The sequence below is a fragment of the Conger conger genome, chromosome 2 (assembly GCF_963514075.1).
Source record: "Conger conger chromosome 2, fConCon1.1, whole genome shotgun sequence".
NCBI classification, from domain to species: Eukaryota; Metazoa; Chordata; class Actinopteri; order Anguilliformes; family Congridae; genus Conger; species Conger conger.
Genome location: NC_083761.1, coordinates 69,755,820 through 69,781,231, shown reverse-complemented (window position 1 = coordinate 69,781,231; position 25,412 = coordinate 69,755,820). Strand labels below are relative to the sequence as shown.

General features: G+C 43.8%; 2 protein-coding genes across 3 annotated transcripts in view; both read right to left on the bottom strand.

Moving 5' to 3' along the window:
* Positions 1-188: 188 nt before the first annotated feature.
* On the bottom strand, positions 189-19,214 carry keap1b (kelch-like ECH-associated protein 1b). Of its 2 annotated transcripts, none has more exons than XM_061230706.1 (7): positions 19,120-19,214; positions 14,570-16,207; positions 13,892-14,137; positions 10,606-11,291; positions 9,700-9,905; positions 6,842-7,018; positions 189-1,877 (listed from the first exon to the last, which is right to left on the bottom strand). In XM_061230706.1, the coding sequence occupies exons 2-7, from the start codon at positions 14,879-14,881 to the stop codon at positions 1,714-1,716; spliced, it is 1,791 nt and encodes a 596-aa protein (XP_061086690.1). In that variant the 5' UTR covers positions 14,882-16,207; positions 19,120-19,214; the 3' UTR covers positions 189-1,713. The 2 variants fall into 2 exon arrangements, with proteins under 2 accessions (XP_061086690.1, XP_061086689.1); XM_061230705.1 differs by having other exon boundaries at positions 19,012-19,131.
* A 4,007-nt stretch (positions 19,215-23,221) lies between these two features.
* s1pr5b (sphingosine-1-phosphate receptor 5b) overlaps positions 23,222-25,412 on the bottom strand; it is a 5,110-nt gene continuing 2,919 nt past the window's right edge. Inside the window, exon 2 of the mRNA XM_061231377.1 lies at positions 23,222-25,412. This exon is cut by the window's right edge and continues 1,467 nt beyond it. Coding sequence (XP_061087361.1) covers positions 25,309-25,412 — 104 coding nt within the window. The 3' untranslated portion in view covers positions 23,222-25,308.

Sequence of the window (25,412 nt, the reverse complement as noted above, 5' to 3'; positions counted from 1 at the left end):
TAAACCTCCCACCATCACGAGAACTATTTCTGTATTGAGCAATTCAAAGACCAACCAATCCTCAGGCCTTTGATTTATCGATTATAAGATTTTGATGGTATACTGCATGTAGGGATGTGCTGGATTACTGCATTGGATAAATGGAATTGGCAGTTGAGAATTGAGAAAGCAGAGTATATATATATATTTTTTTTACAATAAACAAATACTTTAATATACAATGCGTTTGTTGTACACTCGTTTTTGCTTCAAAATTTACAAAGCGTTTTTTAAATAATCAGTTGGTGTTAATTTTGAACTAAGAAAAACATTTCCCTTTCATTTGGAGAAGCAAAATAAGATTTAGCACTCACAAGCATCTCTCCTAAATGCAACACATGCTCCGTCAGCAAGAAACTATTTAAGAATCAAATCCTTTACAAAGTGGAAGTCCGTAGGAGAAAAAAAACAAAAAACAATCTGAAAAACAAGCTTTAGAATTCTGTACAAGACTATGGAATATCAACATACAAAATGCTACTCGTTTAATAAAAAAAAGAAAAGATCTTGTAGCTTTAACTGCTGTTACAAATACATTTCCTACGACTAATGAAATTTCTGTTTATTAGAGAGACCAGGCCCCCATATGAATTAAAATTATTTTTCGTTTGGGGGGGGGGGGGGGGGGGGGGGTCTAAGGTAAGGTGCTGGGTTGAAGTGGTGTGAACGTACACATTTTTAGAAAACACAATTTACGTAGCGTTCTTACATTCATCACCACTTCTCCTGAAAACAGAAGTCCTCCAGTTCTGAAGCTATCGCTCCCTTTGCAAGAGCTCTCAAAAATACAGGCGATGTCGCAGACTTGTCCAACAGAAGTAGAGGTGATGTCCGTCCTATACACCACGGTTGGCAAGCTCCGTTTCTCACTAGCATAGAGCACCAGTAGCACCTCCCTCCGATCCACCACAGAATGTGCGCAAATATACTGATCTAGTGGCCAGGCAAGACAGCGTCGCTTTCCGTTCGCAGGAGTCTCCAGTCCCTTCCAACTCTTCAAGTGGCCCAAGGGACACCAACCTTCAACATTTTTATACCCACACACCCATTTCCCCACAGTTTGTCCACGCAGCATGGCCTTAAAAAAAGAAAAAAAAAGAAAACCCTCTCAGAGGTCCAAGTCATTCACAGGCCGTAATAATCTGTGCATAAAAAAATCCAGCTAGAAAATCTTGATAACCATAAAGTCATGTAAGGTCTGAAAAGTACTGTTCGGTGAGTGACAGATTACCTGAAAATTAACTGAAGATCTGGGATGATCTTGTAGACGGTGACCGTATGTTAAGACCTGAGATTAAAATAAAGAGAAACGAGGGGAACCCCTGGGATTCCGAAAGGCTGGCGTTGGCGGTGTTCCATTTGATGGATGACAGTGAGTGAGAGGTGCACCTGCACCCCTTTCAGAGCTGAGTGGAGGTGCACCTGCACCCCTTTCAGAGCTGAGTGAGAGATGCAGGGGTCCGGAGGGGTGAACAGCACATTCAGCCCGTGGGGTGGTCAGACTGTGGACCGTGTGTGTGTGTGTGTGTGTGTGTGTGTGTGTGTGTGTGTGTGTGTGTGTGTGTGTGTGTGTGTGTGTGTGTGTGTGTGTGTGTGTGTGTGTGTGTGTGTGTGTGTGTGTGTGTGTGTGTGTGTGTGTGTGTGTGTGTGTGAGGTTCTTCGTTTAGCTCTAGTCTAGTGCTTCTGACACGGGACCAGGTCCTTTCTGCAGGGCTCCATGGTGACGGCCACGCCCACGCCGCTCCTCCCCGAGGTCATTCTGGTGACCTCCTCCCACGTATCCGTTTCCGGGTCGTAGCACTCCACGCTGTCCAGGAAGGTGTTCCCATCGTACCCACCTGGGAGAGGAGGGGAGGGGGGGAGACGCACCGTCATTACTGCCCCCGTCGAGCCTCTCCTGTGACTCACAGCAGGGAGCACGGTGACACTGGCTAGTTTGCGCAAGCGGGGTGTGTTGAAAGTGCCTCTATTAGTTACTGGCTGCTGTTCTGACACGCTCCACCCGGACAGTTTCATAACATTTACTGCAAGTGACTTTTTAAGAATGGCCACAGGGTTATGCAAGGTCAGTGAGAATTAGGCCTTTCAACAGTTAGCCAATATCAACAGGTCTTACGAAGAGAGTGCAGTGACACTCGACAATAAGGTTCATGAATTGGCATTAACTAATGTGTTGATCATGAATTAATGATGTAAAATTCATTAAGCAAGAACTTAAAATAGCATTTGAAGTTCAAATTGTTAATGCATTTCTTAACTACTAACTAATGTATTGTTACATGAATATCTATACAAACCATAGGATAACATATCATTATTTAACCATTAGAAATGTAATACATTAACTTTTGTTTCATTCCAATATGAATTTCCAATGTAGTTGTGAATTAATCATGTACAAATACATTAACAATGCTGTACAGATTAGCTTCAGTGGTTAGTTAATGAACAACTACATTAGTTAACGCTAATTCATGCAACCTTATTGTAAAGTGTTACCGAAAGTGCTCTCTAGAGTAAATGTTGTTGCAAACCTCAACATTAAAGACTAACATGCTAGAAGGGCTGTGGTGTAAAACTGAAACCACACAGCACTGGGGTCCACAAACATAGGCCAGGGGAGACAGGGTCTGCTGCTTTTTTTTAAAGGTCCCATATTGTGGAAAATTACATTTCCCTGCCTATGTGGATTATAAAGGAGTTTATAAAGGAGTTTATAAAGGAATAAAGGAGTTAAAACCCACAGTCCCCAAATAAATTCACACAATCTGTCTGAAGACAGAGCCGTTGAACTTCCATGAAGTTGTGACATTGTGAGCTTCACCATGCCCCACCTTGTACCTGAACATCCAAACGCTCAGCACGTTCACCATTCAGATTGTTGGAGCTCGACAGCCAATCAGAACAGATGTTCACCGACATCAATGAGCCTTAAAGAAACAGCCTGTTCTTGGCAAAGCTCATGAGAGGCGCTGAAGAATGGACAAGTAAAACTGGATAGAGATTATTTTGGTACTTAAAACCACACAAGCGTCCTCTCATGGCTATCAGGCCCTAAAATAAAACACTGGAAAGGTGTTACAATATGGGACCTTTAAAGGGTTTTACCCCATTATTATCATCAACTTATCATTACAGCAACCTCCTCTGTCGATCTGGGAGAGTGTACACATGTCTTCTGAGTCACACACCGCAAGGCAACGCCGTCTATGAGTCAGCTTTACACACAAACACGTGCAGCTTGTGAGGTGTCGGAGTGACCAGCAGGGGGTGCAGGTGTGCAATGCGCTCCTTTATTTGTGTGAGTGAGATCCCACTGTGCGTCACCCTGCTGGGCTGCCAGCCAGAGCTGGCACTGGCACAACCAGAAGAGCTACAACAGGAGGAGCCACCTGCTGGTTCTTAACTAATCCAAATCCAGCCCTGATTTTCTTTTCTCCTGGCTAATTAGTTACTGATTGGTCAGACTGTCTTCACACATGACTACCAGGTAAAGGGAGGGTGGAAGAGCAGGAATTAATTAGTCATTCAAAACCGTGTGATGCTGTTTCAGATAAGTAATTATCGCAGAAATTACTCAAATATCCAAGACCACATCTTCTGGAGATGGTATTGATATTAGAACCCAACCTTGGTTAAAACGTAATCCATTTTAAGATTTAGTTTTCAGATTTCTAGATTTTCTGATATAATATATATGCAAGATGGAGCTGGTGAAGACCTTTACAGCAATACACTTTCTACAACCTACAGTAATGGAGATAAGGCAAATCAAAGTCATGGAGTGAAGCGAATTAGCGCAAACCTTGTTAGCCCACATCACCCAGATTAATGATCTGAGATATTTAATTTCAGTTTCAGGGGTTTTTTCTTAAGGTCAAAACAGTATGCTACATCTCCATAAAGTGTGTTGAATTGATATGGAATTACCCATAAATAAGGCAAGATATATTTCCTTAATTATTAGTGTTGTACCTTTTAATTAATATAAAATGTTATTTTTTTCCTATTACAGTGCTTTGTTTTGATCTTAATCTTAACATCACTAAACCAGCTCAGACCCAAGTGACCATTGCGAGTGGCCTGTACTCTTATTTAAAGGTGTGTGTGTTTGTGTGTGTACTCTGTTTAAAGGTGTGTGTGTGTGTGTACTCTTGTTTAAAGGTGTGTGCGTACTCTTGTTTAAAGGTGTGTGCATGTGTGTGTACTCTTGTTTAAAGGTGTGTGAGTGTGTGTGTGTGTGTATTCTTGTTTAAAGGTGTGTGTGTGTGTGTGTGTGTGTGTGTACTCTTGTTTAAAGGTGTGTGTGTGTGTGTACTCTTGTTTAAAGGTGTGTGTGTGTGTGTACTCTTGTTTAAAGGTGTGTGCGTGAGTGCGTGTGTACTCTTGTTTAAAGGTGTGTGCGTGAGTGCGTGTGTACTCTTGTTTAAAGGTGTGTGCGTGAGTGCGTGTGTACTCTTGTTTAAAGGTGAGTGCGTGTGTACTCTTGTTTAAAGGTGAGTGCGTGTGTACTCTTGTTTAAAGGTGAGTGCGTGTGTACTCTTGTTTAAAGGTGAGTGCGTGTGTACTCTTGTTTAAAGGTGAGTGCGTGTGTACTCTTGTTTAAAGGTGAGTGCGTGTGTACTCTTGTTTAAAGGTGAGTGCGTGTGTACTCTTGTTTAAAGGTGAGTGCGTGTGTACTCTTGTTTAAAGGTGAGTGCGTGTGTACTCTTGTTTAAAGGTGAGTGCGTGTGTACTCTTGTTTAAAGGTGAGTGCGTGTGTACTCTTGTTTAAAGGTGAGTGCGTGTGTACTCTTGTTTAAAGGTGAGTGCGTGTGTACTCTTGTTTAAAGGTGAGTGCGTGTGTACTCTTGTTTAAAGGTGAGTGCGTGTGTACTCTTGTTTAAAGGTGAGTGCGTGTGTACTCTTGTTTAAAGGTGAGTGCGTGTGTACTCTTGTTTAAAGGTGAGTGCGTGTGTACTCTTGTTTAAAGGTGAGTGCGTGTGTACTCTTGTTTAAAGGTGAGTGCGTGTGTACTCTTGTTTAAAGGTGAGTGCGTGTGTACTCTTGTTTAAAGGTGAGTGCGTGTGTACTCTTGTTTAAAGGTGAGTGCGTGTGTACTCTTGTTTAAAGGTGAGTGCGTGTGTACTCTTGTTTAAAGGTGAGTGCGTGTGTACTCTTGTTTAAAGGTGAGTGCGTGAGTGCTCTTGTTTAAAGGTGAGTGCGTGTGTACTCTTGTTTAAAGGTGAGTGCGTGTGTACTCTTGTTTAAAGGTGAGTGCGTGTGTACTCTTGTTTAAAGGTGAGTGCGTGTGTACTCTTGTTTAAAGGTGAGTGCGTGTGTACTCTTGTTTAAAGGTGAGTGCGTGTGTACTCTTGTTTAAAGGTGAGTGCGTGTGTACTCTTGTTTAAAGGTGAGTGCGTGTGTACTCTTGTTTAAAGGTGAGTGTGTGTGTACTCTTGTTTAAAGGTGTGTGCGTACTCTTGTTTAAAGGTGTGTGCATGTGTGTGTACTCTTGTTTAAAGGTGTGTGAGTGTGTGTGTGTGTGTATTCTTGTTTAAAGGTGTGTGTGTGTGTGTGTGTGTGTGTGTACTCTTGTTTAAAGGTGTGTGTGTGTGTGTACTCTTGTTTAAAGGTGTGTGTGTGAGTGCGTGTGTACTCTTGTTTAAAGGTGTGTGCGTGAGTGCGTGTGTACTCTTGTTTAAAGGTGTGTGCGTGAGTGCGTGTGTACTCTTGTTTAAAGGTGAGTGCGTGTGTACTCTTGTTTAAAGGTGAGTGCGTGTGTACTCTTGTTTAAAGGTGAGTGCGTGTGTACTCTTGTTTAAAGGTGAGTGCGTGTGTACTCTTGTTTAAAGGTGAGTGCGTGTGTACTCTTGTTTAAAGGTGAGTGCGTGTGTACTCTTGTTTAAAGGTGAGTGCGTGTGTACTCTTGTTTAAAGGTGAGTGCGTGTGTACTCTTGTTTAAAGGTGAGTGCGTGTGTACTCTTGTTTAAAGGTGAGTGCGTGTGTACTCTTGTTTAAAGGTGAGTGCGTGTGTACTCTTGTTTAAAGGTGAGTGCGTGTGTACTCTTGTTTAAAGGTGAGTGCGTGTGTACTCTTGTTTAAAGGTGAGTGCGTGTGTACTCTTGTTTAAAGGTGAGTGCGTGTGTACTCTTGTTTAAAGGTGAGTGCGTGTGTACTCTTGTTTAAAGGTGAGTGCGTGTGTACTCTTGTTTAAAGGTGAGTGCGTGTGTACTCTTGTTTAAAGGTGAGTGCGTGTGTACTCTTGTTTAAAGGTGAGTGCGTGTGTACTCTTGTTTAAAGGTGAGTGCGTGAGTGCTCTTGTTTAAAGGTGAGTGCGTGTGTACTCTTGTTTAAAGGTGAGTGCGTGTGTACTCTTGTTTAAAGGTGAGTGCGTGTGTACTCTTGTTTAAAGGTGAGTGCGTGTGTACTCTTGTTTAAAGGTGAGTGCGTGTGTACTCTTGTTTAAAGGTGAGTGCGTGTGTACTCTTGTTTAAAGGTGAGTGCGTGTGTACTCTTGTTTAAAGGTGAGTGCGTGTGTACTCTTGTTTAAAGGTGAGTGCGTGTGTACTCGTTTAAAGGTGTGTGCGCGCGTGTGTGTGTACTCTTGTTTAAAGGTGTGTGTGTGAGTGCGCATGTACTCTTGTTTAAAGGTGAGTGTGTGTGCGCCTGTGTACTCTTGTGTAAAGGTGAGTGCGTGAGTGCGTGTGTGCGCGTGCACTCTTGTTTAAAGGTGAGTGCGTGAGTGCGTGTGTACTCTTGTGTAAAGGTGAGTGCGTGTGTGTACCCTTGTTTAAAGGTGTAAGTGTGTACTCTTGCTCACCCAGCACGTAGATGCGGCCGTGGTGTGTGGTGACTCCCAGCGCGCTGCGTCGGTGTCTCATGGACGCCACCAGGCTCCAGCTGTCGGTCTCCACGTCATACCGCTCCACGCTGTTCAGCTGGTTGGTGCCGTCGTAGCCGCCCATGACGTAGATGGTGCTGCCCAGGCTGCAGACTCCTGACAGGGCCAGGACAGGGAGCAGGGTGGGGTCAGTAAACTTTTATTTATTTAGCTGACGCTTTCATCCGGAGTGGCTTACAGTTCGTTAGACTAAGCAGGGGAAAATACCTCTAGGAGCAATGCAGGGTTAAGGGCCTTACAGCAGTAAGGGGCACCGGGGCTTGAACCACCAACCTCCCAGTCGTGTACCTTAGCCACTAGGCTACAGGCTGCCCCAGCAAACTGCAGCAGTGCAGGGCTGTAAAATCCCCTCCATACAGTTGTGTTCAAATAAATAGCAGTGGGTTAAAAAAAAGTGAATGAAGTGAAAATATTTTTAAATAGCTTTCAGTTCAATATTTCAAATGTAGTGGAAACATTACACATTCAATTCCAAATCAAAGCAAGTCTGTTATTCTTTTACAGGAAGAAAAGAAAAGGAATATAAATCTGTAAAAAAAAAAATGGCAGTGTCGACATTTATCTCTTCAAATTGTATAAACTGAATACACTTTTAAAGATTTTACTTCACTTTAAATTACTGAACTAATATTTAGTTGCATAACCAACTGCTGCGCATCTGCGTTGCATCGAGTCAACCAACTTCTGGCACCGAGAAACAGGTATTTCAGCCCAGGATGAATGAACTGGGGCGACATGGCTCAGGCAGTAAGAGCAGTCGTCTGGAAGTCGGAGGGTTGCTGGTTTGATCCCCTGCCTGGGCTGTGTCGAAGTGTCCCTGAGCAAGACACCTAAACCCTAACCCCTAAATGCTCCTGACGAGCTGGTCGGCGCCTTGCATGGCAGCGTGAGTGTGTGTATGAATGGGTGAATGAGAAGCATCAATTGTACAGCGCTTTGGATAAAGGCGCTATATAAATGCCAACCATTTACATTACATTAATGGCATTTGGCAGACACTCTTATCCAGAACGACGTACAGTTGATTAGACTAAGCAGGAGACAATTATCTATCGAACCACTGACCTTATGGGTCCCAGTCATGTACCTTAACCACTACGCTACAGGCCGCCCCTGTGGATTTTTAGGTTTTGCTTCAGAAACTGCACTTTTTATGTCACCCCGCAAGTTTTCAATGGGGCTGGGGTCAGGGGATTGAGCTGGCCACTCCATTACCTCAATCCATTTTGTCTGGAACCAAGATGTTGCTTGCTTACTCATGTGTCTGCGGTCGTTGTCTTGCTGAAACAACCATTTCAGGGGCATTTCCTCTTCGGCATACGGCAACATAATCTCTTCAAGTATTTTTATGTATTCAAATTGATCCATGATCCCTGGAACACCGTAGTATGAAAAACATCCCCATACCAGAAGGAAATATATTTTATAACAATGTGTGAAACATTTGCTTCCCTTCTTCCTTAATGAAGGACAATTAATGACACCTGTTTTTTCAAAGAATGAATGCATTTTCCAATTAAACTCCACAGTGCTATTATTTTGAACATGCCACTTTCAATGAATGAGTCAATTACTCAGAACAAGCAGTGTGCATGTCAAGACAGTTGGGTCTGTCTACTACATCTACAAGTAAAGTATTTGCCATGCAGAAATATCACTACTAATACTATTAATAACAGTGGTTCATGAGGTTACTGATGTTGTACTGCCGTTTCCTTGAACACAACTCTATACAGCCCTCTTTAACACTGCCCTTTTCCAGCACTTGTCCTAAGTCTATGCTCCTGCACGTTTAACTGATCATTTTCTCAGGCTTGTTGACTGACTAAAGATCAGGATTAGCAATAAAAATCAATCGGCTAACTGTCAAGCATACACTGGAATACATATTTCCAGCTCATCAAGTGTAATTAAGAGTTTGAAGTCCGATCAATGGAGAGCTGCATTCTTACACTGCCACAGGGTAGGTCTGGAGCAGGAAACTGCCGAGTCAGGCTGTGATGTGTCACACGGCTGTGTGCGTGTGTGTGTGGGTGTGTGTGTGTGTGGGTGTGTGTCCTCAGTCCCTATCGCGCTACATCGAATAGTTTTTTTAGCGCAATTCCTTAATTTCGTCTTTAATCATACTTCAGGCTTCATACGGTAACACATCTCCAAACTTCAGTGAAACATCACTTGCATCTGTTCAATGTTGATTAACTTACCTATTAGTTTTGAAACACACATCGCATATGTTCTCGCTCTTTATCCTTGTAATCATGTTTTTATCTACCACGTCAAAACAGCATGGGCCTGTTGCTGACATATCAACATTGAAAAATAAGAGTTCTCTCCCCCGGAATCATTTCACTTTGGCTGAGAAAATTAGAGGTGTGATATAGCATCAGGTATGATTAAATAAAATAAAAAAGACTGAAAGAAATCCAACACCGCATGCTGGAGATAGTGTACATGTGTGTGCATCCATGTGTTCGCTTGTGCACTTGTCCTCACTTGCCTTGGTGTGTGCGTGTGTGCGTGTGGTTGTGAGTGTGAGTGTGAGGGATTATGTGCGTGTGTGAGTGTGAGTGTGAGGGATTATGTGCGTGTGTGAGTGTGTGTCTGTGGTTGAGAGTGTGTAGTTGTGAGCGTGAGTGTGTGTGTGTATCAGTGGTTGTCAGTGTGTGTGTGTGTGTGTGTGTGTGTGTGTGTGTGTGTGTGTGTGTGTGTGTGTGTGTGTGTGTGTGTGTGTGTGTATCAGTGGTTGTCAGTGTGGTTGTGTGCGTGCGTGTCCTCACCCGCCCCGCTCCGCACGGTGTTCATGGGTGCCGTGCTCCTCCACTCGTCTCTCTCGGGGTTGTAGCACTCGGAGGAGCAGAGGCGGTGCGTCCCGTCGAACCCGCCCACCGCGTACAGCAGCCGGTTGATGACGGCCACGCCCACCCCGATGCGCCGCGTCAGCATTGGGGCCACCAGCTGCCACAAGTCCCTCTCGGGGTCATACCTGGGGCACAGAGCGCGCTCGGTCAGTCCCTCGCACATCCACCACACCGCTTTGAGTGTTTAACAAAGTGGTTTCAAACAGTTATGAGTGGCAGTACAGGACAATGAAAGCTCCCCAAAGACACATACACAATAGCATTTGTTGTAGAAGGCTGACTGGTTTATGATTCTCATTGCTCAAGGGGACAATTTAAATGACACCTCTAACAGACATATCCAACAGTTTGTGATTTTCAACCGGCCTGCAAACAAAACAAAAAGAAAACAAAGAAAGAGGACAAAGACTTCAGCCACAGACACAGAAGATTGTTACTGCTGCTGGTGTAAGTGTAGGTGTGAAAGCGAAAGTTAATCTGCGCCAACACGTCACGTCACGCTATGGATGTTTAGTTTTTTTAAGAGGAAGCATTTCTTTCTGAATAGGAAGTTGGGTTTTAGAGTAGAACAACAACTCTGTGGAACAATGCTTCACTCAAAAGGCATTCATGAATGAACCCAAGATAAGACATTTGTTTAGCAAAGGCACCTAAGAGAAAAGTAATCCAACTAAAGTAGCGGTTAGAGAAGGTCAAACTGAAAACAAACACTGCAACCAAGCAACAGCCCAGCAGAAAAGACCACCCACTCAACCCAACCGCAGAACCAGGCCACGACCCCCCTCCCGCCCCTCCTCCCGGCAGACCCGATTGGTCAGAACTTGCCTCTCCACGCTGTTGTGGTGGATGCAGCCGTGAGAGCCTCCCACGGCGTAGATCATGCCGTCGATGACGCCCACGCCGATGCGGTTCCGGGGCACGCTCATGGGGGCGCAGGGCGACCAGCAGTTGTTCATGGGGTTGTAGCAGTCCAGCGTGTTGGAGTCCATGTTGCCGTCGGGGGCGTTGTTGCGGCCCCCGACCGCGTAGAAGAGCCCGCTGATGACGCAGGAGGCCAGGCCGCTGCGCGGGACCTGCAGGTCGGCCAGCCGCAGCCAGGCGCCGCTGCAGGGGTTGTAGGCCTCCAGGTAGCTGAGCGACTGGCGGTAGTACCCGCCGGCCGTGTAGATGAGCTGGGGCACCTTGGGCGTCCGGCAGGACAGCACTTTGGTGGGCTTGTGCAGGGTGAGGTCCTGGAAGATCTGGGAGAGGTAGTCCTTGCACTGCGCGTCCCACTTGAGCAGCTCGCAGCGCTGCAGCTGCAGCTGCAGGAAGTGAGGCGTGAGGGAGTGGCAGCGCACCGCCTGCAGCAGCGCCTGCACGTAGGGCCGGCGGTTCTCCCGGTCGTACTGCACCCACGCCACGCACGCGTGGAACACCTCCGACTCGCAGCGCACGTTCAGCTCGTCCCGGCTGATCAGCGTCACCAGCTGGCAGTGCGACAGGTTGAAGAACTCCTCCTGCGTGGCCACCTGGGAGGGGAAAGAGCAGGGAGAGGTCAGAGAACCCTGCCTCGTACCGGACAGAGCAGGGAGAGGGCAGAGAACCCTGCCTCGTACTGGACAGAGCAGGGAGAGGGCAGAGAACCCGCCTCGTACTGGACAGAGCAGGGAGAGGGCAGAGAACCCGCCTCGTACTGGACAGAGCAGGGAGAGCTCAGAGAACCCACCTCGTACTGGACAGAGCAGGGAGAGGGCAGAGAACCCACCTCGTACTGGACAGAGCAGGGAGAGCTCAGGGAGCCTGCCTCGTACTCCTCTTTTTTATTTTCATTTAACCTTTATTTATACAATGTAGGTTCCTTGAGCACACATTCTCATTTCCAGCAATGACCTATTAATATATTACATTACATTATTGGCATTTGGCAGACGCTCTTATCCAGAGCAACGTACAGTTGATTACACTAAGCAGGAGACAATCCTCCCCTTGAGCATTGCAGGGTTAAGGGCCTCGCTCAAGGGCCCAATGGCTGTGCGGATCTTATTGTGGCTACACCCATTAGCCTAACCTGCATGTCTTTGGATTGTGACAAGAAACCAGACTACCGAGAGGAAACCCACACAAACAGAACATGCAAATCCCGGTCGGGATTCAAACCCAGGGCTCAGGGGGGAAATGGAGTCAATTTCATTTTAAGTGAGAGAATTAATGCGAGTTGTCACAAACTTTGCACTAGAGAGGGAAATTTAGCAGAATCCACTGACGGAGCAGCAGCACGGATTTAATATTAGAGTAAATAAATGCGCACCGAACCAGAGACCTTGCCAGTCAGGAAGTTTACCTAAGCGTGATCAGTGTTCTCTGTATGACCGGGGTCAGTACAAAATACCTGACTGACGACCCGGCCTGACAGAGGTCAGCTTGCGCCGTCTCACACACACTTGGCACCTTCTCCCCAGTTTAAGTTTCCAGACTGGAGTTCCCTTAAGACCATCACACTGCTCACCAGACGGGTAAACGTCACCAAGCTGTCTGTTGTGTTCAAGTTATGCAAAATAGCAATTGTGAAACAAAAGCTTCTTGTTAAAGAAAATAATAAAAACCATGTCTGTTTGCAAACTTGCATGAGGCATTCTCAAAGACTAAGAGCACGCAGCACATCAGAACCTGTAAGAGGTTATTGGAGTCTGCTTTAAACCGGTTTACACATAGTCTCTTAAGTTTGAGTCATGGAAGCAGTGTCACATCTGGCTGACTTCCACCCACACTCGTCACTCCTTGGATATTGTAAATGGGTGATACTGGTATGTGCAAGTCTCTCCGCCTCGAGAATGTTCCAGATAACTGAAGAGAAACACTAATTTCCCCAATAATCCACATGAAAGAATGGCCATTTCAGGCATGAGGATTTTGGCTGACTGACTCAATTCGACCCGACAGCTGAAACCCAAAGACTGTACTGCAGCTTCTCCGATTGGTCACGCCGTTTGGATATCTTCTGCATCGTGAACAAAATCCCCCATTCATTACACAACATTACTCGTGTCATGCTGACAGAAGTTTGAGAATTTAAACAGAAATCCCTCTTTGTGCGGAGAGAATCCAAGTAACTCACAGGCAATGCCTGCGCAGACACAATGGAGATGTACATTGGCGTGTTATGTTTTGCAGTAAATAAGTACACACATCTTACATAAAGTACTTGAAGTGGGGACATTACTGGCTGAAGGAGACGAGGTGTGTCTGGTACATGTACGGAAACCAGAGCAGATGAGTCACCTGGTCTTTCAGAGTAAACAGAATGAGCCCCCTCCCCTCCACACAGCAGCCTGCAGTAACGCAGAGTTCTGAGTGCACTGCTATGACCTGCCCACGCATTCCTGTACGCATGACTCAGTCAAAGTTAACTCTGTGAAGGCAACACCAAAGTGGGTATTTAAAACAGCTGTTTGCATGAACAAGAGGAAGAGAACGGACCAAAACACACCGAAGACAAACTTCGCAAAAAGCCTATTACCTTACAACACAGCCCTGACAACAGCCTGATTAAATGAGCTGAGTAGGTAAAGGTACCTCAAACACTTTTACCACAACAGGAAATTACCCAGCCATCATTACAGGGAAGTGGGTAACTTGTTCAAATAAAACTCAAACAGACTACAGGACCCCTACGCAGTGAAATGCAACGTGAACAAGCGATAGTAAGAGTTTATGGTTTGGCATTTTGACCCATGTCGGGTGCAGGACGTGTGCATTTGGAGCGCGCTCCTGATGTTATCTTTCTAACAACAGCGCAGCTCCAAGCAAAGGGCAGAGGCAAAGCAGTTACTTTTTCCACAGTGAAAAGTAATGAAACATTATGAAATCTATACTAGTGCTCTTCAGTTCAAACCTTTTAATACCTTGGCAAATTTCAGACATTTGTGTCTGACTTGTTTATATGTTCAGACACCCTGTCTACATGGTTGTGATTATCATTTGGACAAACGAATAATGACAATTTTTTTCTAGTCAGAACAGTCCCTGTAGTAAACTGCAGTCCACGGGCTGCTTGCTGTATGTTCGTGCGCGCGAGTGTGTGTGTGTGTGTGTGTGTGTGCGTGCATGCATGCGTAATCGGAGCGCTGACCTGGCTGAAGTTCATGTAGATGTACTCTCTGGCCTTCTGGTGCAGCTCAGTGCAGCCGATCTGCTCGGCGAAGCTGGCGATGCCGATGGCGTTGCTGGGGTCCAGCTGCTGCACCAGGAAGTCGCAGCAGGCCTTGACCACGCTGTCGATCTGGTACATCACCGCCCCGTTCATCACGTGGATCACGCACTTCTCCCCCACGGAGATGCTGGCGGTGTAGGCAAACTCGATCAGCCGCTCCATCACCTGGAGACAGAGGGGCAGCCACTTAGCCACAAAAAAACAAGCTTCCGCTAGCAGGGGAGTGCGGGTGGTCAACCGGCACAACCAGAACTCCAACACACCCGCCATGCTCCGTGGACTGTTTCGCCACTTTAAATTGCTTGAGAAAACATGCACTAGGAAGATAAATTTTAATTTCTGTAATCTTAAGTATTTGGGGAAGGCACTACTACAGTGCAGTGAATGGGGACTCGGTGGGTTTATATTCACCAGGGTCCACAGTCTCTTCTCAGTAGTTTTCCACATAGCAAGTAAGGCTTTACAGACGGAAAGGCACAGTAATTCTCTCCTCTCATACTCAAGTTCTCACAGAGGCAGAGGCAATGACACAGGCAACGACCGACAGACAGACAGACAGACAAACAGAGACAGAGAGACAGACAGACAGACACTAACCCTCGGGTGGATGCCCTCGATGGGGACCACCTCCATGCCGCACTCCTTCAGGCCGTTGGTGAACATGGCACGGAAGACGGGGGAGGAGGAGGCCAGCACCACCTTGTGGGCCACGAAGTCCTTGGCCTCCAGGTCGCTGTACTTGACGCGCAGCGTGACGTCGCACAGCTGGCGCTCCAGCCGCAGCTCGTTCATGATGGCGAAGGCGGCCGCCGTGTGGCTCTCCAGCGTGTAGCTGAAGACGCGGTGGCCGTTGCGGGTGGAGGGCGTCACCTCCGCCTTGCACTCCGTCATGCCGCCCGCTGTGTACATCCTCACCGCCCGCCGAGACCCCGCGCTTTCATCCTCGCTCGCCAGCGCACAGCAGGGGGAAACCAAGGCCAAGGAATTATGGAACGGGGGGGAAAACCACAGACCGCGCAGGCGGGGCAGGAAAGCGTGCCTTTATTTTTTAAGAAGGCGATGCATCAATTCTTCGGGACTAATTTGTCAAGGGTGGGGAACCACCGTCTAGAGCGGTTGGAAGGCAGGACGAAAAATCTGACACCACACTCTCAGACAGCGAAGGGAAGTCTCACACTTTAAGACGCCAGTGACCGGTACAACACTGATAACTTCCTTCATTTGAATTTGGCCGAGGCAGACTGTATCCTAAAAAAACACTGAGGTAACTGTGCTGCTCAATCTCTCATTGTTATCTTGTATGCAGGAGGTGCAGTTCCTTTTAGGGCTTAGCTAGGCAGAGTTTGGAGCATGAGCAAGCATTGCTTGTATTATCTGAGTGACTTGCTGCAGTCCATGTCCAGTGCAATGCTTTTAAAGGCTGGAATTAACTTGTGCAATCATTTTTCAGTGAGATGGCATTCTCGACCTCCACTGCCTGGCCATTTTAAGTGCTCTGAATTTATCTGCTGAATCATTGGTATCGTTGCTGCACACACTTTGACAAAAACACATGAAGAATATAGTCCAGGTGGAGCTACCAGAAACATGGGCTTCCTACAGTATACTGCTGTAGTTTCTCCTGGTTTCTGGTTGTTATGGGAACAGTATTGGAAGGAATGACAGGAAATTCTATGCTGTGTTAAAAATGTAGCAGGTTGGACTCAGTTAGTTGGGCGGAAGATTTTCCAGTGACTTTGCTTTGTTTTCGTTGGCAAAGAATTTCTCCTACTTTTGTCTTCAGATGGGGAACTTCTTTAACAATCTTGTTTTTTTGCTCTCCAAAGTCAAAGTGACAAAAAATATCTAGCAGGTCAGCTTTCTGTGGGAGGGTTTTTTTTTACTGCAACTTGGAAAACCTAAGGCAGCAAAAGGAATTTAAACCAAATAAAGAAATAATCAAATGCCCATTTACTGACAGCAACCGTTGTATAGTTAAATAACAGAATACAATTAATGTGCATATATATTTAAAAATTCAAAGGATCATATGAATCATCTGCATCACCACCACAGGTAGAGTGAGCTTCAAGGACTTTTAAAGGTAGTAGATGAAGACGGTAAAAACTTCTGCAGTGACTGTTCTTCTCAGGGTTTAGATGAGGTATGCCAGGCAGCGAAGCATGGCTCTCCAAACACCTCTTTTCCAGTTAGTTTGAGCTGCTTTCACGAGGACGTCCCTAGCTGCACTGAAACCTGCAGAAAGAGTGCATGTAAACAGTCAGTCCAGACATGCATACCACCATCAATGGAAGTAAACATTTTTATGCCCAAAACAACAGAAATATCTGCTAAATTGGGGGGTATATATAGGAAAGTAACATACCCAATAATGTCAAAGTACAGGGTAGCTAATACCACACCACTTAAAAACTGGTTTCCAATTCTGGTTTCAACCCTATATTTTCATGGTGTAAATAAAGCTGTATTCATGGTGTCAAGGCTTCACCCTGTAATGTTCATGCAGGTCACAGAATGCAACACAAAACCCCCCATATTTGATACATGCTTTGTTTGAATAGAATTAAGATATGCTTTGATGAAAGACACCTATAACCTGGTAAAGGCAGATACATTGTTCTACAAAAAGAGAAGAAAAAATAAAATGACTCAGGATTAGATATAGTGCATTGCACCTAAACTGTGTTCAATAGGCAAGAGATATATTCTGCAGTGATGCCTTTTGGAGATGAAGTCTATAAACACAGCAGTCTCAGTTGTTTTGAATGACAACTTCTATCATCACCTTTGTGCAATGAGCTAACATTTTGCCTTTTGTACTCACGCTCTTGAATCCTAATGTCAACATTAGGATTCAAGACCGTGGGCGGAAGGTATTATTGTAATGTCAATGCATACAATTCTGAACGTAATAATCGCACTATTTGAGACAAAGTTCACAAAATTTAGGAAACACGTCAATTAATTATTTATTAGCAAGATATTAAGTATTTTTGAACATCAGAAAACTTAGTTTGCACACGTCAATATATCACAATTTATCCTAAATATGCATAAATACCTTTAAGTCTTTTGTAACAAACAATCGTGGTTACAGTACAACTACTAACAATGTTGTAACAACTATTAACAACGTATTAAGAGGATGAACTGCGACCGAGAACTATAAAAAAACATTAACCAAGATAAATGAATTTAAAAGCTCAGCACCTCGCAAGGTTACCGAAAAAGACAACTTAGTGGTCTCATAAGAACAGTTTATTAACTGGACAATTGTTTTTCTACGTGTAGGACTATGTCGATAGGCCTACATAGTGCGGATACTTGCCTAGCGTTACATAGTTCAGAGAATGTCAAGTTTGAACATACGTGCCATTACTAGTTTTCATGGAAAGGCCTGAGATCCCCGGGCTATGGTACACGCTAGCTGTAGTTTCCCCGCCCAGAATACAGTAACTATACCAGCCAACTCCGTGGACCTAGATAAAGAAGCCTGCTGCTAAGAAGGAAACCTTGTTGCTGCGTGCAACATTGTCTGTGTTGTTGGCCAAGCGTGTCTTTGGGTATTTTTAAACTCTTTAAACTGCTTTGATAAGAATGTTTCTCAAAACGGCAACCGAGAAAAATACAGCGAACTTAACGTTAGCGCCAGTGATTGGAGTCACAAGTAAGCCAGATGCCAAACTAAAGTAACGTCAGCTGTTTGGCGTTTTACCCTATATGGACACCGAGCACAACTTTCTCTTTCATTTAATTATTCATCAAACGCAACTGTTAATGTTTAATGAGTCTAGTAACCTAGATATCCGCCTTTGTTACTGGTCTGAAAAACTAGTCCGCTTTTGAGGCTGAAGTGGGTTTTCATCCCAAGTAGTCGATCATTTAAATACGTCAATAAGATTTTCCTTTGGTGTTTGGTGTGTCTTTCACTAGAAGACACACATTAAGTTGCCGCACATGTTGGCAGCAGGAGTGCGATTCATTTGCATTTTTAAAGCATGTAACTTACACGATCTATCTTTACCGACCGATCATGCTTGACTTCGGTCCAGTTTACAGAAATAAACACACGCACATCGTAGCTACCGCTGTTGATTGCAATCAGGACATTTCATCTTAGATAACCTGCATTAGTGTTGACGAACGTTACTGTGCAACTTGGCAAACAAACTTGTTTATGCAGCCCATTGATTAACGTCAAGCCAATCTTCCGAGTGTAAAGGGCCGTCTAACCCTGCTGTTCATCGTCAGCTGCACGATAAATGCGACAAGACGGAATCTTAGCTAGCTTGCAAAATATTTTAGTCTGGCAAAATGCCTTCAATGTCCGTCTTAAATAAAAACAGGGTTAATCAGGGAGGTGGGGGAATGGAACCGTGTGTAACGTAACGTTACCAAAACAAGAGTCGGTACGATACTGTAACGTTATGCTACAAACCATATTAAAATGAAAAATCTCGCAAGCCAGCAAGACTAACGTGGGTGGCCACGATCCTTCTTCTTATTTCAATGTCACAGTGTAATAAAATCAATATCTCACACAATTTCAAGTTCCAAGTTAAAAACCCAAATAAACATGCGTTAGCCAAGATAGCCAGCTTTAATTGGAGCTAGCCATCTACACATCTGTAAAGACACATAAATTTAAATACTAGTTAACGTTAGCTAACGTTAGGTTATTCGTTTTTGCTGGTTAGTTATTTCTTACTTTTCATCAAAGACAAACGATTGTGATTACTGATTACTGATATTTGGGTTAAAGGAAGCTAACGCTACATTAAACAAATGAACCGGTGTGTCACTGTAATCAACAGAAATATGTAGTTTGTTCGACTATAGCGAATTATCTAAAGCAAGGTTCACAGGACAAGTAGCAATAGCAAGCTAATGAGAATCGTACGCGATAACAATTTCAAAACATCAGCGTGGACCATTTTTGTTACAACGGAAAACTACAACCAAGAACACATGCAGAAACAGTGGCTCTGTCAAAGTACACGAATAAATCAGATACAGTTACAGTGTTAAATCTTACTTACATAGAGATACAATCAAACAGTGTTCAATTCTTCCATTTCTGTGTGCGCGCTACGGAATACAGGACCTAGGGAAAGCAGTAACTCACCATGACTAAGCATTGTACTAACCTGATCTCACTGCCAAAATAAGAGCGGGCCCAAGACGACACGGGTTATCCTCGATTGAAGGGAGGGAGGGAGACTTTTACGGATGTATACGGGTGAATTTTGAAAGAGGAAGTATAGCAGGGCTTTTGAATCTTGGCTGCTTTCTACGGACACTCGTCTGCTTTGAGAGCGGTCGCAATCAATCAAATTATTTGCACAGTATGCATTAATAGCCGAATCGGTGTTAATGGCGTGAATATAAGTAATTTACAGTCGGAAGTTTAACAGGATTGCGGGAAGGGGACTGAAGTCTTTGTCAAAATAGATAAATTACCTATCATTATTTTACTGGCCTATGTCATAGCCTATAAATACAGAGTACACCAGTTTAGTTGTGAATCGAATCGAGTGAATAAACCGTCCATTGTGACTCAGCAATTATCATTTCTGTTTTTGCTTGATTACTATGTATTGTACAAGCAACAAAACTTGCAGTCCCATAACCCACATATCATGCATATGGTATCCATTTAATTTATGAAAACCATAATCTTCACGTTCCACTATAAGATCTGCAAGGATTACCGATATTTTTAAGGAGACACTTCAATTAGAAGACGTCATCCAAAATAATAATAGACTTGCCTGGATTACTGGCATGTGTTGTTCAGAATACTCAAATGAAGTGCTTTATAATATAAAATCTGCCACAAGGTGTCATCCCAAGTCAAGTGTTCCCTCGTTGCAATCTCTGCGGCGGTTTATGCAGCTCCGTAAACAGAAATATTGGCTACTACACAATCATATTGTATTCAGGGGGCTTGCATTTTAGGTAAATCCTAGTCCGATTTTCACAATCCACTCCCCCTAATTGATATACCGTAAGTAATTGTTGTTCTTTAAATTTTTATGAAGAAGCAATGCCCCGGATGGCATTCTTAAAGAGATACGCAACAGCTGCCCTTGAATGAACTCTGAATTAAATAAAAAGGTCAGCAAGGAATACGTTACCTTGTCATACAATTTTAATCGAACGGTTCAGACAATTGCTAGAATAATAATGCGATACCTTCGAAGATAAGAGTAATTAGGAACGGAAGGCAGGTTTCCATATTGTTTAGTGAATACGCAACTTGGAATATATAGGGTAAAATCCCAGAAGATGAGGATTCATTTGAATTATTTCAGTATCTCTATTGGATGTGCATATACATCAAATGGGTGCAAATGTATCAATGTGAGCAGTGAATGCAAGGCAGTAGCCTACATAACATTCAAATGAGGGTCAATCTGTTTTAATGTTGCTGTGATGGCAAGTGTCCCAAAATTTACTGTTGCAAATTATTCCCCATAAGTATGTATGACATGGATACAAACACACAATGCAAATATAGTATTCAAGTATGTATGCACTTATGTAGGCCTATCTCTATAGGTAATCATAAATATATGAAAGTATTGTATATATGACCATATCACCATTCCATATGTTCTTGACATCACATTCTCTCAAACATCAATTAAACAATTGGCCTTTCGTCTGCTTCATTGTAGAATTTCCACCTGATAGTGATCACATGATGTGCCAGAGAAAGCCGTCTGCCTGGTATCCCATCACGCCCTCTGTCTGTGTCAGAGCCTGTGAGAGGTGTGTGAGCCTCAGGGGAGTCGCTGTGTAAGCAACTCGTCTCCTACCTCTCAGCGAGTTTCAGCATCTCTCTGTGAGTCATTTAGGGATAGCTCAGCTCATGTAGCGGGGGAATTTGCTGGTGAAGAGTGCAGGCATCTGCTGCTGAGGCAGCATTAGATTAATGAATCAATGAATCCTGCAAAACGAGAGATGGAGCACACCAGGGAATGTATATGTGAATGATGTGGGTATAAATGCAGACTCCTCTGTGATGGAGCACACCAGGGAATGTATATGTGAATGATGTGGGTATAAATGCAGACTTCTCTGTGATGGAGCACACCAGGGAATGTATATGTGAATGATGTGGGTATAAATGCAGACTCTTTGTCTTGAGTATTTTAGTATTTGTAGTCAGTTCAGTATTCAACGTAAGTCCTGAATGGAGCCACCTCTTTATGAAAAGATATGTCACATTTCTTAAGAATGAATCTATATTTAATGCTAGTAATTAATCTGTGTATGAACTCAGTGACCACTTTATTAGGTATTTATTAGACTTTTTAGCTTTCTGCTGCTGTAGCCTATCCACTGAATTGGTTTGAAGCGTTGTGCTTTCGGAGATGCTCTTCTGCATACCACTATTGTAATGTGTGTTATATGCGTTACTGTCACCTTACTGTCAGCGTTGACCAGTCTGGTCCTTCTCCACTGACCTCTCTCATTAACAAGGCGTTTTTGCCCGCAGAACTGCTGCTCACTGGATGTTTTTTAGTTTTTCGCACCATTCTCTGCAAACTCTAGAGACTGTTGTGCGGTCAAAGTCACTTAGATCATATTTCTCCACAGCTGAACCTCTTGACCATGTCCGCATGCTTTTATGCATTTAGTTGCTGCCACATGATTGGCTGATTAAATATTTGCATTAACAAGCTGGTGTACAGATCTGCCTTATATAGTGCTCAGTGAATGTATGTATTTTAAAAGGTAATTGGAAGTGACAGAGAGTGGAGAGATTGAAGTATAATGCTTGACATTATTATATTGTCTTTCTGTTTGTGTGGCCTCTTGTTATATTTCCATGCTTGATCTTTAATTGATACATTTCATGATGCAGTTCAGAGTATGTACTGTAGCAAGGAAAAAGATCACAAAGTTGTCTTAGAATTTCTATGGTGCTTAGCATGGCCCTTTAGTTTAGAGATATTAGAAAAACAGGATGATAACTGTGATTATCTATTGCATGTGAACTTTCTCATTTGCAGGCAAACCATCCTCTTGCCCTGCTGCACATCTTCATTTTATGAGCCGCTGTGTTTTTCATTTTGATGACTAATGAGTAGCAGGCACGATTTGAGTTAACCTGGGGCTGGAGTAGTGGGTTTCCCCATTCAGAGTAAAGGTAACCTTCTGTACAGGGGCACTGCAGCTACAAGGCAAGATGGGGTGTTGATGAACATATTTGGCAGCTGGTGCACTGTTCCAGTGCATTTAATGCAATAGTTGTGTGTTCCCCATGTCACGTTTCAATTTGTTAAGGGAATTTGTAATGAGGGGAGCAATACTGTCAATGTCAAATATTGTGGCAGCTGAACTGTTTTCTTTTGACACTGGAGCATTCATTTCAGACACATGCTGAGAACTCTTTAAATAATTGTTCATTGAGTGGAGAGTATGAAGACAAAAGGGGGGGAAATTATATTTGTTTTTCTCAGGTAAATCTCATAGGGAGTGTCACCTGTATTTTACAAGTGATTATATAGTCATTAATTAGATCAGTCTAGCCTACACTTTAAACACTACCTGTGCATGCTTTGAGATTCGTTGTGATTCACCATTTGTCAGCTGTCTGGGAACTGAGCTGAAACACCTAAGAAAACTGTGAAACTGGTTTGCCTGTATGGGAGCAAATGTGCAGAGCCCTGTTAAAAGTCAGTAAGTTAGATTTCTTGTGATTTTCCAGCTCTGCACTACATTGGGGGGCTTCAGACAGGCTTTGAAGAGAGGAGGCTTTGAGAGCGCATTTGAAACATTTGAAGTTTGCAAAGGTTATGAAGGCCAATGTGTTTAACAGATGTATGTCGTGGAAAGTATGCTTCCTGTTAGAGTTCTGAAAATATTAGCATGCTCTCCACTTTCATTGTGAGATACACATGCACACACACATGCACACAGACACACATGCATACACATACACACATACACCCATGCACACACATACACACACACACACACACACACACACACACGCACATGCACACACATACAATTGTAATTGTATAAAACAGCAATGCCAATGCACAGTTTGGGCAGTGCACAATGGGTGTAGTTTCCAGATTGTCAAGCCCACCATTTTATATGTATTTGCAAATGCTGTGCAGTTTCTGAAAACATAAACCAGTTGTATGAAATCCAGGTCATAAAATGGTTTCCATTTGAAGATCTAAAAAATGTATAATTCCACTATAATTAACATCAGAAGCAAATGACAGGTTACAGTCCATAAACAAAATACATTTTATTTTACATACAAAACAGTAACAAGATGGGCACAAGGGCACATAACTTAAAAATATACGGTTTTTTAAAAAGCTTTTATACACATTTTGACTAATGCATTTTGCAACATAATCTACAATCTATACATCAATGTTTAAGGTGAATAAAGAGATTTGAGGTCTGATACTCTTTAGAAATGTAAAATGACCACCCACACACACACACACACACACACACACACACACACACACACACACACACACACAGACACACACACAAAAAATTCAATGTTATTTTCTGCCACACAGACAACAATACCAACACTACAAGCATACAGGGAGAAATACACATTTTTTTCAAGAAATATTCTAAGTTGGCTTTCTATTGTGTGGCATATTATTTGGATGTGATTTTGGCTCTTGGAATTGCAGTCTCTTGTTTAAAGACCAGTAAATGAGGAATGGTTATGGCAGACTTACTACCTTGTTCTGCCTGCAGCTCGTGAAATGTGCAGTAAAAGACCATCTGCTGTTAATGTGGGCTCAGATAGAAGACTGAAAGCCAACATAGTGCTCAGAGGGAAATACTGTGCTCACCAGATTGTAGCTGAGTCTCTAAACTCCAGCGAGGACTGTACCCCACATGTAATGCAGTCAACAGAGGACAAGCATATACACTATAGTACTATGTATTAGCTGGAGTGATCTGGGAATCCATCATTGAGAATGGAAAATTATTGCACACTTGCTCTCTCACACACACACACACACACACACACACTCGCACTCGCACTCACTCTCACATGCGCACACTCAGACACACGCACACACACACACACACACTCTCACACTCACATGCGCACACTCAGACACACGCACACTCTCACACATGCACATACAGACACACACATAGACACAGAGCATTGTAGTCAACCACTCAACTTAATAGTGATGCATGGTGATTTCATCACTAGAGTCAAGGAGTCAAGGAGAAGGAACACAAAATGACAAATCACCAGAGGCTGGAGGAGTGAAAACCTCTACTGAAGTAAAAAAAAAAAACTAAAACAAAAAGGCACTTCCTATTAAAGCGCATGATGGAGTCAAACTAGCAAGTGCTTTAAAGTTACTGCCTCCCTTCCAAAGAAGAAAAACAAAAAAAAACAACAACAGGTATGGCTTACATTATCACACTATTTCTCTGCATCTAATGTGTGTGTAATGTCTTCCCCCTTCAACTTCACGAATGTCTATCCTCACCGTGAACAGCCTTGCTCCTTGTGTAAATAAAACGCTGCGCCCTCTTGGCATCCCGACCTCTGCTACTTAGCATCTTGTGTTCTTTATCGGAACCAGTCGGACCGTGCGACAAGCCTAGACTGCCTAGCAGTAACTTGGTGTATAAGAGCACACAGACTTCTGATAAGAAGTGCTCTGAAGACGGCGTGAGAGTATGCGACATGAGGCACAATCAGCATGACCCACTTGAGTAAAGATCGGGCTTGTTTCAGTGAGCACGGCCTATACATGTTCTCTTCAGCGATATCTCTGCGTGTCCCCCTGCAGTCTCTTCAGGAGGCTGATGGGCAGGACACTTAAAGAGCTCAGTCAAAGGGTAACACCACTCTGTGCAAATCAGAAATGTAAAAAGTGGAAGAAAAAAAAAAAAGCGTACATATTCACAGTCATCTCTATTTATCTGCAAGGCACTGCTAAAATGATCACCGAGAAGTGGGTTCGGTTCTACTACACAGGTAACCTGATGAAAGAAGTGGAATTGAATAGCTCTTCAGTTCAGGGACATGGTGGTGCCAAAGGCAGGATAGAGGTTATAAAATAGCGGAAGGTCCTGCATAAATTTGTTTATCATAACGAGCTCAGTTATTTTAAAACGGTTTGAACCGCTCACAGTTTTTTTTTTTCTGCTCTGTGACTTGATGATGTTCTGAACAGTAAGAGGGCTGAGGCCATTCAGGACCTGATTCCAGACTTTTCTGTACACTAATCCTGGCCAATTTGACCCCAACACCTAGGCCCAGTCTTAGCCCAGTCAGATTACACCTCCAGTGATGAGTCCCAGGCTCAAGAGTTCAACTTCTTCGGGAAGAGGGCCTTGATAGGCGAGGGGGTGATGTTGCCCGAGGAAACGGTGGTATCCAGCCCCTCCAGCCTGTGGGATGGCATGT

Coding starts and splice junctions, on each gene's coding strand:
- keap1b (XM_061230706.1), bottom strand. CDS start 14,881: ATGTACACAGCGGGCGGCATGACGGAGTGCAAGGCGGAGGTGACGCCC. Junction 14,138..14,569: donor TCGAGGGCATCCACCCGAGG/GTTAGTGTCTGT, acceptor CTCTGTCTCCAG/GTGATGGAGCGGCTGATCGA. Junction 9,906..10,605: donor CACCACAACAGCGTGGAGAG/GCAAGTTCTGAC, acceptor TCTGTGCCCCAG/GTATGACCCCGAGAGGGACT.